The 15,941-nt window shown below is 40.4% G+C and overlaps 1 protein-coding gene across 1 annotated transcript; it reads right to left on the reverse strand.

Moving 5' to 3' along the window:
• Nucleotides 1–459: 459 nt before the first annotated feature.
• Nucleotides 460–6,402, reverse strand: LOC149289375 (cyclin-A2-like). The gene is made up of 8 exons (XM_089490773.1): nt 6,229–6,402; nt 4,482–4,731; nt 4,054–4,157; nt 3,186–3,409; nt 2,283–2,487; nt 1,743–1,856; nt 1,419–1,552; nt 460–514 (listed from the first exon to the last, which is right to left on the reverse strand). The coding sequence occupies exons 1-8, from the start codon at nt 6,400–6,402 to the stop codon at nt 460–462; spliced, it is 1,260 nt and encodes a 419-aa protein (XP_089346899.1).
• Between the last annotated feature and the right edge of the window lie 9,539 nt (nt 6,403–15,941).

Consider the following 15,941-nt stretch of genomic DNA (forward strand, 5'->3'; position numbering starts at 1 on the left):
CCTTTCCTTTGGAATAGAATATCTAGATGCTTCTAGGAGTCTAATTCCAGTATATGAGAAGAGGTTTAATAAGGTCCAGAGTATGTTGTACGGGACATTTAGTAATTCCAGTACTTTAAATTAAGACTCATGTTCATTCATATTGCTGTTTTAACATTTATTGTGAAATATAGGAGGCATACAAAACAACCTTTAAAGCATGGTTAACAGCCCACAAACAGCTTTATAAAAACATAGCTAAGCTAGTATATATCTAACATTTCACATACATAAAAATTTACAAAAATGTAAAAATTATAAAAAGGCTAATAAAAATAACTTTGTTTCATAATTCTGTTAAGTAATCTTTCACTGAAGTTTGATTGAGTTACAAAAACAAAGTCTTCCCATCATTGTAAGAACTGTACATCATGTGCTTTAAATCAATATACATTAAAAACAAAGTCCATTTCTTGGAAGTTATAAGAATATAGACAGCGTCTCAGGAGGATCCATAACAGATACACCATGATACCTGGAACATACAAGAATGAGTAATCAGATTAGCTATGATTTACGCATGACATGCATTAAAATATTAACCAGCCCCAAGCAGCCTGTCACATAGTAAGTGACCCCATTTCCAGAGGGTATTGTCAGATGGCCATCGGTCAAGATCAGTTTTACAGCTTATGAGTTGGACTTAAGTTAAGGTTTATACAGGAGATAACCCCTTTCCCCTTAAAGCTTTCAGGGACCAAGGTCCATCAAATAGTTTACTGGGTCTTTAAAGCAAGAATATATATATATATATATATATATATATATATATATATATATATATATATATATATATCACCATGAGACTTCTGAGGGAAAAACATGCCTTCTGCCTTGTCTGGTGTCTGTAGACGTATCTCAATAGAGCAATAGCTTTGATCCAATCGTTTAGTGTTATACATGTAGGATTTTAGATTCTGTAGCTCCCGTTAAAAACAGGGGAGTGAGAATTAAACATCAAGACATGAAAAAAAGAGTTGCCACATGTTAAGGCTAAGTAGCACAAGACAGGCCTGCTTGTTAGCATGTGAAATAAGTGCACACAAATTATCTAGTGTTAGTGATCTATTTTGATTACATCATAGGATTTATTGGATGCTTGTTATCCACATTTCTAACCACTACTGCCAACTCTCCCATGCATCCATCGGGCATTGCCAATCACACCATGCTGTCACAATGGCTGAAACAAACTAGACTTTACATTTCCAAGTAACCAGCCCAGCAAAGACATTTACCGCTCAAAATCATTGACTGTCACCAGAACCAAGGAAGCACACTATAAAAGCAAGATAAGCGGGCATAAAGATAATTTTTAGTTGCATCCCATTTTCATTAAATGTAGCCACTATTAAGACTTTATGGGAAGCGACACTTACTTTGAATGCTTGTATTTCTCTCGAACAGCCTGCTGTTGGTGGTTTGCTGCAGAAACGTAGCTCTTGTAGAGATCCAAAATACAAGGCTTAAGGCTTTCCAGAGTGTAGCTTGTTAACTCAAGCAGTGATTCCGGCTAATAAGTAGAGGGAGCAGTTAGCATCCAAAACGTTATCAAGAACTGTTAGATAACCTAAATCTTTGAACAGAATTCATACCATGTACAGGGCAGATGCCGGCAGAACACTTCCATACTGGACACCACCACTGCCATGCACTTAGTCATCAGGCAAGATAAAACAGGCAGGTTGTCAATGTATACATACCCAAGTTTCATAGTTGATTGTGTAATTTGCTATAACAAAGGCTGAAGCAGCAATAACCGATGGCAGGTACCGGAGGAAAGGATCAGAATCAATCAGGCTTAGCTCACCCAGGTACTAAAATGGAAGGTGATAAGCATGTCATTTAACCACTAGATACATTAAATATCTCTAACCTACAGGTGTTTACAGTACCGTAAAGTTGACATTCAAAATATGATAGCTTTATGTACTGTATAGAGAAAATGTCACTTAAAGCATTTTAGCAGCAATATTTAAGTGCTGGATTGGTTTTGTTTTATTTCAAGGGTCTATTGGTGACCACCGAGATAAAGTTGCTCCTTAAGATAGGAGCTTCAACATAATGTTCGCAGCAGTTCTTGCACCATGTGAAATATATGTTTTTGGGTGGTGGCTGTGCAATAATCATTCCAATGGAATGGAACTCTCATGCAATATAAAAATATACTTTACCAGTCATATTGGAAAGAAAAAAAAAAAAAAAAAAGAAAGCGAGAACACTCATTCCCACCGAAGTCTTACCATGCATAAGCTTTCTGTTTTTTGAGACACTGGATGAGATTGGAAGTAATGGTTGAGGTATTGTAAGATTGTTGGAGCAGCAAGGTCAAAGGAAAGAACTTTCAGCACCAAGTGTTCCATTTTTAGAACCTGCTTCTTGGTATACGTATCATCCGTGATGTAAACAAACTCTGCCACTTCGGGTGGGTAGATCTCTTCAAATTTTCTACATAAAAAAAATAGTTTGTAAGGACTAGCGAACATGTGAAGTTACCATTACATATAGCAAGCAGCACTGCCAAGAAAAGCCACACCTGATATTCAACTACTGAGGTACCAGCAGTATTTGAGATATTAGTTGGCGACTTGGGCATCTAGATCAGCTTTGATACAAAAGGGTATTTTAGGCACATGTAATTAAGCCAGGCCTTCAAGTAAGGCAAGGCAACTTCATGAAACACTGTTCTTGGACGTCTAAAGTAAGATTACAATTAGCGGTAATGACAATTGACAGCGGACTTAGTCAGGGCATATGCAATATTGGCCAAAACATTAAGGTTAAGATTAAACTTGTTTTCATTTGAAAGGCAATGCCGATTGTTCTTGCTGTGAATGGAATAAGCTCTGCTTTATTGTGGCCACCTCTTCTATCCAAGCTGTGTTTCAGCAGTAGACGCTGCTCTGGTTGGGTTATACTGAAGTCACTTTTTCAGTGCATAGTGTTATTTAGCAGAGGCACACCAGGTACGGGCAATGCAATCGACCGAACCCATAACACAATTAAGGTCCTGCAAGACAGGCCAATATACGCAAACTGGGAAAGGGCCCCAAGCAGCTACCTATATAGCATTGAGAAACTTCAGCGATTTATAGTTAGTTGTACAACTTTTAGTGTTTCTTAAAAGCGCAAAGTTTCATACTTACGACGCTAGTAGCATAGCTGCTGTACCGACTAGCTGGAGCTTCCCTCTAAGAACAGACATTGAGGAAAGAAACCTATCGATGTAGTTTACAGCCAGATACAGGGTTTCATTCTGTAGCTTATACTCTTCACCAACTTCAACCAGCCAGTCAACAAGGATTGCCCTCATGTTATTTGTTATGTCAGGTTGTTTGAGCATGTAGCCCGATTTGGGTTTACATTTGACCTAGAAGAGACAAGGCATACCATTAGCAATCTCAGACAGTATTTGATGCGACAAAAATAGCAATCCATTTAGGCCGACCATACAGACTATACCTGGGCATGCTTTTGCCGGGTCAACACACATCTGCCCCACTCCATGCCAATATGCAGAGACCCTTCTATATCTGGCAGGTAGGTCTAGCCCATCTATAAGCTACACTCTACTATCAATACCGTTGTGTTTCTTTGCTAGATCTCCTACACCGATCTTGACCATGTGGTTATATTGCATGTGATTTCGAAGATAGAACATAGTTTTGCAGTTGTGTCCCAGGAAAAAAAAAAAAGATGATGTTTGCTTAAAGTTACTCTCATGAAAGCAAAGGTCCTCTGTCCAATCATTCAACACAAGATAGAATTAGAATATTTAAGAGGACCAAATGAGGAGAGAATCCACAGGATCCAGTGATTATAGTGCATTGCTCCATTAAAGTTACCATATTATATTGATGTGAAAGACGTACGGCTGCCCTGGTGGAAAAGCTCTGCATTAAAGGCTATTCCAGGGAACCAAGATACCCTATTCACCACAATGGTGTTAAATACTACTTCACTGGCCCACCAGAAATAGTTTAATAATGGAATACCCAAGCATTTTAGCCTTACCTCCATTTCTCTAAGATAAGTATGAATTTCAGTGGTGTAGTCAGGAAACACCTTGGGTCCTGTTGCTTTCTCTTCATCCACAACTGACATGTCCATAGGAGAATCTGTAATGTATCCAGTACATAGTTAAGCACAGATTGTGGTTATGTAGTTTCAAGATATCCAGAGGTGTATATGGTTGGTTGAGGTATAATCACAGCAACACTACTGCTTAAAGAAGTGCATGGCAGAGAGCATGTCCTAGAGGCACATGCACAGCCTCAGACACACCATGTTCCAACAGGGCACTTTGCAAGGCCAAATGGCCACCGCAGTAATAAAGCAAGCTTTTTTACAATGTGGCAACTTGGGAGCGAGTTGCATGTAACATACACAATACTGTATCAAAAATTGTACAATTCAGACAATTACATAATTAAGTAACATACCAAAGCTTGTTTCCATTGAGAGCTGTAGTGGGGCCAATGGCTGTCTAGTTCCTAGAGACATTACCACAGAGTTAAGGGGACAGAGGCTTTCCCCCAGATCAGCTTTTCTGGTGACCGGTTTCTTTCGGTTGGCACAGTCTGGCTCGTCAATGTGTATGGCGAATGATGGCTGCTTGTTTTGCACTTTGCCAGCTGGGACCTTGCCATAGTTTTCATCGTTGATACCCAGGTGATTGTGCACAGAGAGAACCTAAAATAAAAGAAACATAATTAGCGTCATATCCCCAGCTTAATATTGAGACCCACTAAGTCTGTCCGTGTGGTGTTTATGTCCAAGTATAAAAAAAAACCCAAGACAAAAGATGGGAGGAACGGAGGGGTCCAGCAAGAGCAGCATCAATACATAGACCTTCACGGCCCCAAAGTAGGTCCTTTTGGCCAGCAATGGCCTGTAACAGGGTGGTATTTAGCAACAGCATTATTTCATAGAAGAGGGCAAGCGGCACTAGTATGATAGGGGAGGGAAAAAAAGGGACCGTTAAATTAAGTACATAGCATCCACAAAGGAACGTACTGGCACAAGCAGTCAAGACCTCATTTTGGCGCACATTTCTGCCTGTCTAGCAGAGTCCGTGAGATCCATACCTCAGTTGGCGGAGTCCTCCTGGTCACATCAACTCACTACTGGCTTATATCACCCCAATGCTCGCTACTAGTAGGCAGAACATACCTTTTGCCCTCCCTGCCACACACCCACGCTTACTTGTGGCAAGCAAGGGGATCTGATCTCAGATTGACCCAGTGTCCTGGGCTTGGGGAGAAGGGTTCCCACCAGCATAATAGATGGGCCAAACAAAACCACCATTTAAAGATCAATCATTATTAGAGCAAACATGGTGTTTAACACCTACAGCATGGGCTGTACAACATAGTCAAATAGCGAAACTGGAAACACTCTCCCCATGTTGTGGCACCCCTGATAAGGGCTGCTTTGTTACACAATGCATGGCATGATGCCATGACTTAGCAGGTGCCAATTAATATTTGCTGGAGCCTCCATGTCAGTGTGATGAGCCCCGAAACATGAACAGGACAAAGCAGGCGGGCGAGCCGAGAGCCCCCACTCACGCAGGATTTAATGAAGCAGCTTTGTGTTAATGAGCCCATCGCCAGGGACACCGGGGGCAGACGCCGACCTGCAGGTCACAGCTCATCTGCATTTTCCTGAAATGGCGGACTAGCAACAAATGCAACCCAACAAGCCATGGAGGAGTTTAGCGTTACATCAGAGACGATAGCGTCTGATACCGTGCCGCACATTCATTAATCCGCCCACGGTGAGCGACGGGAGGCTGGGGCGCTTTGTTAGATCCCTGATGACACATGACAGGTTTAAAGCCATCAGCAGGGAGAGTAAAAATAGACTAAAAGGATTTTTAATGTGCCTCGATCGCATGATACGGTGATCAATACTTAATATTGGAAGCTGAATTGGCGGGATTGATCATTGGGACATCCTGCACTCCTCCCTCCACCCAGGAGTACAGGCCAGAGGCTTTAACCCACTGAATGCCACATATCCGTAAAGGCGGTGCAGCCTCAGAAAACTGACAGCAGATCCGACATTAAAGATACAGGATATTTATAATCCTCATCATGCACAGTATACAAGGCAGCTGGATGCCGCAATCAAACCAGGGCACAGCCCCGTCTGCCTACAGAGCCACCATACCCATGATGTATATACCTGAGATGGCTGAAGCCCAATGCTTTTGGTCACCTTCGGTTGCACACGGGCACGCTGGTTACCCTGCAGCACCCCCAACACGGTGCGGCCTTTCGGCGGAACATGTTGAACGCCTCCAGGTTTCCGGGGCTGCATATTCTCCTGGTTTTCGTGCCGCAGCAAATTCTCCGCCATAATGCAGGTATAGATTGGTCAATGTGTGATCAAGCAAGGGAGCAACCGAGAAAGGGCTAGGGCGCGCGGGAGGGTGCGTGTGAATGCGCGCCCCCCTGTGCTCCCTTGCAACCTAGGTTAAAATATGTTTTACGAATATAAAATAAAAAATAAGAACGAGCAGGCCTGCGCAGGCGAGTCCGTGGTGCCTACAAATCCAATCCCGTACGAGAGCGACAAGGCCTTCCTGTCCACATCGGTACACGCAGTCCGCCTATGTCCCCTAATATCTTGGCGCTACACCGAACATAGCTTTCCCAGTTCAAGTAGCCCGCGACTATTGAAATCAGCCAATCACAGCTCAGCGCGGGGATACGTCAGAAGCAATACGGCGGCCTGGAGGGAACAGCGGGGAACGATCAGCTGTCTCGTGACGTCTGTGGCAGCCAGTTCGGAGTGGCGATGGTTCATTTAGCTGCTGTTGCACCATGCGTCCGTGTCGGCTTTGTGTGGTCTTTAAAATGCCTCCAGAATGGCTTTGTTTAAAAAAATAGGCTAAGTGCAGACAGGACAAAGCTGTATTTCCAGCTGTAAATATATACCATGATTCTAACATTAATCATAATATTTTATTGTACAAGAGAAGCCACGTTTTATGATTTATTCTACTATGGAGGTATATTTATTGTTCTCGAGTGAGGTCATCAGTTTTTTAAAATAATGACGTGATATAAAATCAACAGCAATGCAAAATATTATTATATGTATACAATATTAGTATATATATATATATATATATATATATAATTGAAATACATTTTTTAAACAAAGATTTACATTTTGTTAACCCTAGAAGTGTCTTAAGGAATGTCACTGTTACATTTTACAACACATAATAGTTATTTCTCACCCGCACATTAAAAGTGCTGCCCTAAAGGAGGCAAAATACAGTTAATAGGAGGTTGCCATTTAATTTGCAAAGACTAGTGTTGAGCATGTGGGTCTAGGCTGCCTGCACTCCATTTTGATGACCTGGGCCACGCGAGGCTCCCACACATTTGCTCACCCAGATTCCCTCTTTTCTACGATCTAGGATTAATTTTACATAGAAACATAGACCTTGACAATAGGTGAGAGCCATTCAGCCCATCTAGACTGCTCCTTTTTTCCTGATGTACAGACAGACTTTGATCAGTCCAGTATCATCTTGGATCCTGGATAGCTTCATGCCATGTATGCTTAAATTCCCTCACTGTTTTAGCCTACAAAACCTCTGCTGGGAGACAATTCCACTTATCTACCACCCTCTCAGTAAAGTAAACCTTCATTATCTCTGACCCTCTGGTTTTAGATAACAACCATTTGCCCTAACATTTCTCCTCCTTTGAAATGAGCTTGTACTTTAAGTTAAATCCCTTGAAGTATTTTTATTATTATTCATTGTTTTATATAGCGCCATCAAATTCCGTAGCGCTGTACAATTAGATGTTTCTACCACATCTGCCCTCTCTTCTTTCCTCCAAGCTATACATATTATGTTCCCCTAGTCTTTCCTGATATGTTGTATCCTGCAAGTCACCATTTTGGTAGCCCTCCTCTGAACTCACATCAATGTGTCCATATCTTCTTGAGGTGGGTTCTCCAGAACTGTACACCACACTCTAGGTGATGTCTGACCAGAGATCTGTAAAGAGGCAGATCCACCTCCCTCTTCCTGCTGCTAATGCCTCTCGCTACACAACCCAGCACCCTGCTTGCTTTTTCACACTTTATTGCATTGCCTGTCTATGTTTGTGTCTCACCTTGTTTTATTTTATAATGTAAGTGTTTACTTGGCTCCACTACAGTCGGCAACATGTAATACCCAACCAGATTCCAAGCACCTTTCACAGTTGTACATTTTTTGTCAAATAAGCCCTCATTGAAGTTGGAGGAGGTTGCTGGTGTACTGGACATTTATTCATGTGGACGGAGGTACAAATAATTTTTGGCATTAAGGGTATTTATACCTATGTCCATTAACAATGGGGGCTTTGGGAGAAGGTCAGCGTTTTTAACATGAAGGGCACCTTTGGTGATTAACATCATGCTCTTCAAGGGTTCGGGAGCCTGGGACCTAAGTTGATACTGGATATGAAAACATCTGCTGTTAGAACTGAAAAACAGAATTGCCTACAACAAGCTGGTGGTACAAATTCTGTAATTGTGGTATTTCAGGGGCAATTTAGCTCAACTATCAACTTTCTCTGGTAATGGATTACTTTTAGGACTCCATGGTAAGCTATATCTAGATAAAGGAGGGAATACCAAACTTTTAAGTACAGCAAACTGTCATTTTTCATAGTTATTTACAACAAAGGTTGTAATGCACAGCATACTCCCAACAAGCGGGATCTGTACCGGAGCTGCTGACTTTCTCTCGCTGCACCAACGTTGAGTTTTAGAGCTTAGATTTGTGATATACCGGAGGAGATATGAAGTTGGAAATTGAAGAACAGAGAATCGAAGGAGCTTAAAAATATGTATTTTACAATTATATGCATATAGCACTTACATATGCAGGGTAGAAGGACCACGGCAACCTGTCATTTCTTCTTTATTGCCAAAACCCAATGAAGCTGTTATAACCCACATCATATATACTCTATTGTTTCTTTCCTGTGAAGTACCCCCCCCCCCCGCATGTATTTGCATCATTTCCCATCCCCCAGCCTGTAGGAGATGTGTTAAGTCAAAACACATCTCATTCTTACCAGTGCACAGACGTTATCCTACCAGCCAGGCTGGGAGCAGTGTTGGTTCGCTCAAGAGTTTCAGGGGAAAGGCTAGGACCCTCCACATGCAAAAGGCTCCTATTGCTTTCAATGAGCACTTTATTGCCGGTGACTGGCTGCTTCAAGCTAGACACCAGAATGGCATTTTAAGATAGAAATGCAACGTTGTTTTAATTTCTTTTTATTATAAAGATGGTTTATGCTTCAGTTACTGTGTATGGAAATCAGTGTCTTAATTCATTGACTGATGAGAATGGTTTGATGTACAATACGAAAATAAGATTTACTGGAGCCTGAAACTTTGAGTTTTTATTCCAAATACACGATAATCAAAAATTTTAGGCAAATGTCTATTAAGATGTCTCATGGATACCTGAAATGTATCCCTTCTAAAAAAAATATCATAGCTGTGCCTTGAACCATTATAATTGGCATAGTCCAGCTTCCCGCATACCATGGATAACACCATTACTGCTCTGTTTTACATTCCACTGGTTTCTGCTTTTGGACTAGAGGGCTTAAACAAGTTTGAGCAAAGGCACAGGACGCTGGTTTTGGATAGAATAATTAGATAAATGTATACGATGCAGATCAATAGTCCTCCAAGATGTTTCTTACAGGTGTATATTGAGTGCTAACGGTAGTTATGGAGAACTGATCTTTAACAGGGGGCCAGCTGTGCCATGGTAAGGCTTGTTGTAGCAACCAAAAACTCCTGGGTCACAAATAGCAGTCATCAGGGAAAATACAGGGACTCTGACATCTCATTAAAACACATGGAGCTAGACTAGGGGCAGGGATTGTTTTGTAATTTCTGCTCTGGTTAATAATCCTTTAAATTAGAAGAGGTCTCTAGGGTTAAATTTAGCTTCTATGAAATTTGCAAGAAAATTAGACTCCCCTACAGACATATTTAAAATGCACCTTCTAGCTACACCCTTATTTGTAAGTCAAATTGGTCAATATCTTTTGTAGTAAAACTAGAGTGAACTTCAAAACTGTGAACATTTTTAAGTAACACATTTGAAATTCATCATTCTGTTTATCAAACGTGCAGTAAACATCAACAACATTATGAATTCTATAGCTAATATTAAAGCTCACATTTAAAGCATTAAAGGGATACGTAACAAAAAGGATGGTCTAATTTGCAAAGCATGTGGGTCATGGAAGATATAAAAAAGGAGATGGATTGTTTTATGGGCAGAGCAACCTATGATGTTAAACCAATTATGTCTCCCAATTAATATTGACACCAAAACACATGTATTAAAGGGGAGTTCAGTATGTGACACACTAACTAGTGTCCCAGTCTAGGTGTGGAAAAGTGCCTGTAACATGAAAAGATTTTCAGTACAGAAGACAATTTTTCCCTGAGAGCCAAGGTTTTATTGAGTTACCCACTAGTAGAGAAATCATATGAGCGAGAGAGCATGAATAAGAATAAATGAGGGCGGGAGACAATCTTAGAGTGTGAGTGAGAACGTGAATGAGAGAGCGTGAAAATATAAGTGAGTGAGAATGTAAAAGAGTGAGAGTGAGTGAAAGTGTGAGCAAGAAAAAAACAACAAAACGCAAATGAAAATGATGACTGGCAGTGGTACAGCATAACTCCCATCATTATATACTGAGGCAGACATTGGCTGTGGTACAGCATAACTCCCATGTCTGCCTCAGTATATAGTGATGGGAGTTATGTTACACAATCATAAGTGCCTGGCTGTGTATATACTGATGAGAGTTATGGTGTACCACCGTAAGTGTCTGGCTTGCTATACGATGTGTCTCTCTCAGTATATAGTGATGGGAATTATGATGTGCCACCGTCAATGTCTGGCTCAGGATATAGTGATGGGAGTTATACTATAACACTATCTGTTTCTGGCTCATTTTATTATGATAGGATTTATACTTCTATAATAATAGGAGTCATGCTGTACCACATTGTCTGGCTCAATATATAATGATGGGAATTATGCAGTACAACCATCAGTGTGGGCTATGCTATAACAGCTGCACATCCACAATGTGGATTATAGTACACAGTATAGAGTGCCAAAGCTTTCCATTTTCAACCTGTGCTGCAAGTGGTTTTTTTTCCAAATGTTGGCTACTATGGCCTATGCATATCCTAAATGTTTTTTGGTTTTTTTATAACTTCTTTATTAATCGGGAAGGTGTCATATGAAATAACAGTAGTAATGTGCATTATGACATCAAACAATATTACAATTCGGTACAAGCCATGAATTGAAAGCGAGCGCATGACATCGGAATCATATCAGTCACAAAAATATAATGAAACACTCCAGAGTTGGACTCCCCTGGGCCGTCAGAGAACTCCCTGTCACTTCTCCATCATCCCTGGAACCCTGGCATGGGTCGTTGACCCTTCAGGACTTGGAGGCAATATCCTATCATTGAAGGCTAGGAAAATGGAGCTCTGGGTGGATCTATCTAGGGTCGCTATGTATGGTGACCACTGTTGAAAAAACTCTTAACCTTACTTTCCTTTTGTAGGATGGTCCCAAAATCATACCATTTTTTTCTTTTTAGAGATCAGTGACTGATAAAGAGTATGTAGTAAGGCAAGGTTTGTAATTAAACAAAGTGTAAGGAACACTTAGTGATAGCTCAAAACTGGGCAACCTTGCACATTTCATCTGAAAATGTCACCCTGCTATGTTGAATGTGTTTATATATACACATATAAAAAATAGATAATGAGTAGTTGTTCTGCCCTTTATATCCACAAGAAATCTGACATTTTAGAGAAAGCAGGTAATAAGGTTGGCAGTTAAGTGCAAGAAGAAATCATAGATATGTATGATGCCAGGTTGAAGCCCAGTAGGTTGAAATGTGTAGCATGTCCAATTTGGGCACTGCAACATTTTTGATATTTTGTATGTTTTCTGCTTCTTCGATTTTTGTATATTTTTGATGTCTTTGGCTCTTTGCTTGTGGATGCAAGAGGCTGCAATGTAAAATATTTTATATGAGAATTATATTTGCAGATTTTTCCTATCTATATCCTTTTGCGTGCCAGCCTTGGGGGAAGAATAAGAAGACACCTTTTGATGAGCCTGCTTATCTCTATACATATGTGAGTGCATTACCATAAAGCTCTATAACTTCTAAATCTTACAGTATAATGCTGTGGATAATTTTTGCTCTCTCTTTTATGTCTATGTCTGTTCTGTCCTCTTCCACAAGACACCTGATATCGTAGTGAAGGCAGGTAATAAAGTTGGCAGCGAAGTGCAAAAAGAAAGCTCTATATATATATATATATATATATATATATATATATATATATATATATATATATAAATAATTGTGACAAACCCTGTGGCATGAGGGCCATAAATGTCACAGTTAGGGGTCTTAAGCACAGTCTCCTAGGGCAATCAGCGTCAGGAACACCAGCTTGTATCAAAACACTGCTTTATTTTTAACTGTTTAATGCCCAGCACTTGTGCCTGATGCAGGTCCCATAGTAATCCCGGACCGGATTTTCCACTGAACGGGGGAACGGCGCATTGGGCCACTCTGCTCTCCAATTGCCCCACCCCAGGGACCCATATTTATGACCTATACCCAAATGACAAACTACCGTATTTGCACGATTATAAGACGAGGTTTTTTCCAGAGCAAATGCTCTGAAAAATACCACTCGTCTTATAATTGAGGTCGTCTTCTAATCAGACCTCATTCTGCTGGGGCCAGGCTGCTTACCGGGCTTTGGTCGCGAGCAGCGTGGCTCCTACTAGCTGCAGGAGAACAGGAAGCTAGCACAGTCCTCACATAACTCTGCCTCCCCCCTCCTTCCTCTGGGGGCGGGGCCAGAGAAGTTCCTCGCACAGCGGGCCCCTGCATAAGTCTTCGAGTGAGAGATCTGCAATTCAGGTAAGGGGGTGGGGGAGGGTTTTTGTGATTAATGTGTGAAGTATGTGTGATTAATGGAATGAATGAGTATTTAAATGTTTGTGAATGATTGTGTGTGTGATAGCATGGATGTGTAAGGGGGGTGGTAGCATGGCATAGGGAGGCTGTAATCCCACTACTATCAACCCCAGGTTCCAGCATGTACTGGCTGCCTTGGCTTGAGTGTGATTGATGTTAGCAGTAATATATATATATATATATATATATATATATATATATATATATACACACCTCCAGAAATGCATTTTAACCCCCTATATGCCACTCAGCCCCATGATATGCCTTTTACCCCCTATATGCTAGAGTGGCATATAGGGGTATAAGGCATATCATGGGGCAGAGGGGCATATAGGGGGTTAAAAGGCATATCATGGGGCACAGTGGCATATAGGAGGGTATAAGACATTTCTGGAGGCAGAGTGGCATATAGAGGGTTAAAAGGCACATCATGGGACAGAGTGGCATATAGAGGGTTAAAAGGCACATCATGGGACAGAGTGGCAAATAGGGGGGTATAAGGCATTTCTGGGGGCAGAGTGGCAAGCCTGGAGGCAGATGTGCATAACTGGAGGGGGGCAGGTTGGCAAATAAAAGGAAATAAAAAAAATATATATTTTTCTCAATCATAGCTTTTATTTTTTATATGAAAAAATAGTTTACATGAATTAATATTTACTAGTAAAACTTTTCCTATAGGGTAGTCTTATATTCAGGCTTTTTGTTTTTTTCCTAAATTAATATTTTGATTTTGGGGTGTCGTCTTATAATCGAGCAAATACGGTAATTATATATATATATATATATATATATATATATATATATATATATATATACACACACACACTCACTGGCCACTTTATTAGGTACACCTGTTCAATTGCTTTCTAAAAAAAAACCAACTAATCAGCCAATCACATGGCAGCAACTCGATGCATTTAGGCATGTAGATGTGGTCAAGATAACTTGGTAAACTTCATACTGAGCACCATAATAAGGAAGAAATGGGATTTAAGTGACTTTGAACAAAGCATGGTTGTTGGTGCCAGAAACTGCTTATCTACTAGAATTTTTACACACAACCATCTCTAGGGTTTAAAAAGAATGATCTAAAAAAAGAGAAAATATCCAGTGAGCAGCAGTCGTGCAGACGAAAATGCATTGTTGATGTCAGAGGTCACAGGAGAATGGGCAGACTAGTTCGAGATGACAGAAAGGCCACAGTAACTCAAATAACCACCCATTACCAAGCTATGCAGAATACCATCTCTGAACGCACTTCACGACAAACCTTGAAGCAGATGGGCCACAGCAGCAGAAGAGCACACCGGGTGCCACTCCTGTCAGCTGAGAATAGGAAACAGAGGCTACAATTCGCACAGGCTCACCAAAATTGGACAATGGAAGAAAACAATATGAAAGCATAGATCCATCCTGCCTTGTATCAATGGTTCAAGATGGTGGTGTAATGGTGTGGGGGACATTTTCTTGGCACATTCTGGGCCCCTTAGTACCAATTGTCCATCATGTTATGACCACAGTTTACCCATCTTCTGATGGCTGCTTCCAGCAGGAGAATGCACCATGTCACAAAACTCACTGCTTTCTTGAACATGACAATGAGTTCACGGTACTCCAATGGCCTCCACAGTCACCAGACTCAATCTAATAGAGCACCTTTGGGATGTGGTGGAACAGGAGATTCACATCATGGATGTGCAGCCGATAAATCTGCAACTGTGTGATGTCATCATGTCTATATGGACCAAAATCCCTGAGGAATGTTTCCAGCACCTTGTAGAAAGTATGCCACAAAGAATGAAGATAAAAGGGGGTGCAACCCTGTACTAGCAAGGTGAACCTAATACAGTGGCCAGTGAGTGTGTGTATGTATATATATAGCAACTACTCTGGTCCCTTTCTGAATTGTACCTTGTTGATGATACACCTTACATTACTTAAAACATCTATATTATAGTTGTAACAGAATTCTCTTCGGTAACTTTTTTGGTTAATAAATTATTTATTGGTCACCATATAAATGTAATTTAATCTGGACTTGGCCCTTTGATTGTACTGTGGGTATATTATCAGTTTTGCATCGGCAGGTGCAAAACTCCCAGCTCATTATACAGAACTTTCATGCGAAATAGCCTGTGTGATTCTGCACGGCTCCTAAAGCATAACCTAACTAGCCCATTGTATTGAAATTGCTTTAAATTAGCTGCTCCTCCCCAGATTTGATTTCATTATTTCCTGTTTGTTTGAGAAACTCAGTAGTTTCCTTGGCAGCAACTGGTGTTCTTTCATGCAACTTCCTGTTCCATGCAACTTCTTGGACTTAAATAAACCGATGCTGTGGAAACAAGACATTTCCCACTTCAATATATCCTACTCTGTTTATCAAATACGTACATTAGTAGTGGAAGGCACCTTCATTTTATAGGAGATACAAACGCTGTGAATTACATCCACAAATCACAGTGTTTGTCCTAAGTGTGTGTGTATATATATATATATATATATATATATATATATAATATATAAAACTTATATATAAAACTTATTAATTAAACAATTTAAAAACAAATGTTGATTTGCAATTTATTACACAGTTCATATAGAAACTGTATGTCCAAACCAACTATATAGTAATATGAATGTTGCTACATTAATTATTGCTGATAGTACTCAGTTTGTAGAACACGTTCCTTTAAGCAAATCTCTATTTTTTTTTATTTCTAAATTACTTTTTAATACACTAGCGTAACCTAAATCTAGCGCTAGAGGTAGTAGAAATGGTATGGTTTGTAATTCAATTCTCTGACTAAACCCCATATAACT

This window comes from Sceloporus occidentalis, unplaced genomic scaffold (genome assembly GCF_023333645.1).
Source record: "Sceloporus occidentalis isolate IW3139 unplaced genomic scaffold, rSceOcc1.0.p SCAF_46, whole genome shotgun sequence".
NCBI classification, from domain to species: Eukaryota; Metazoa; Chordata; class Lepidosauria; order Squamata; family Phrynosomatidae; genus Sceloporus; species Sceloporus occidentalis.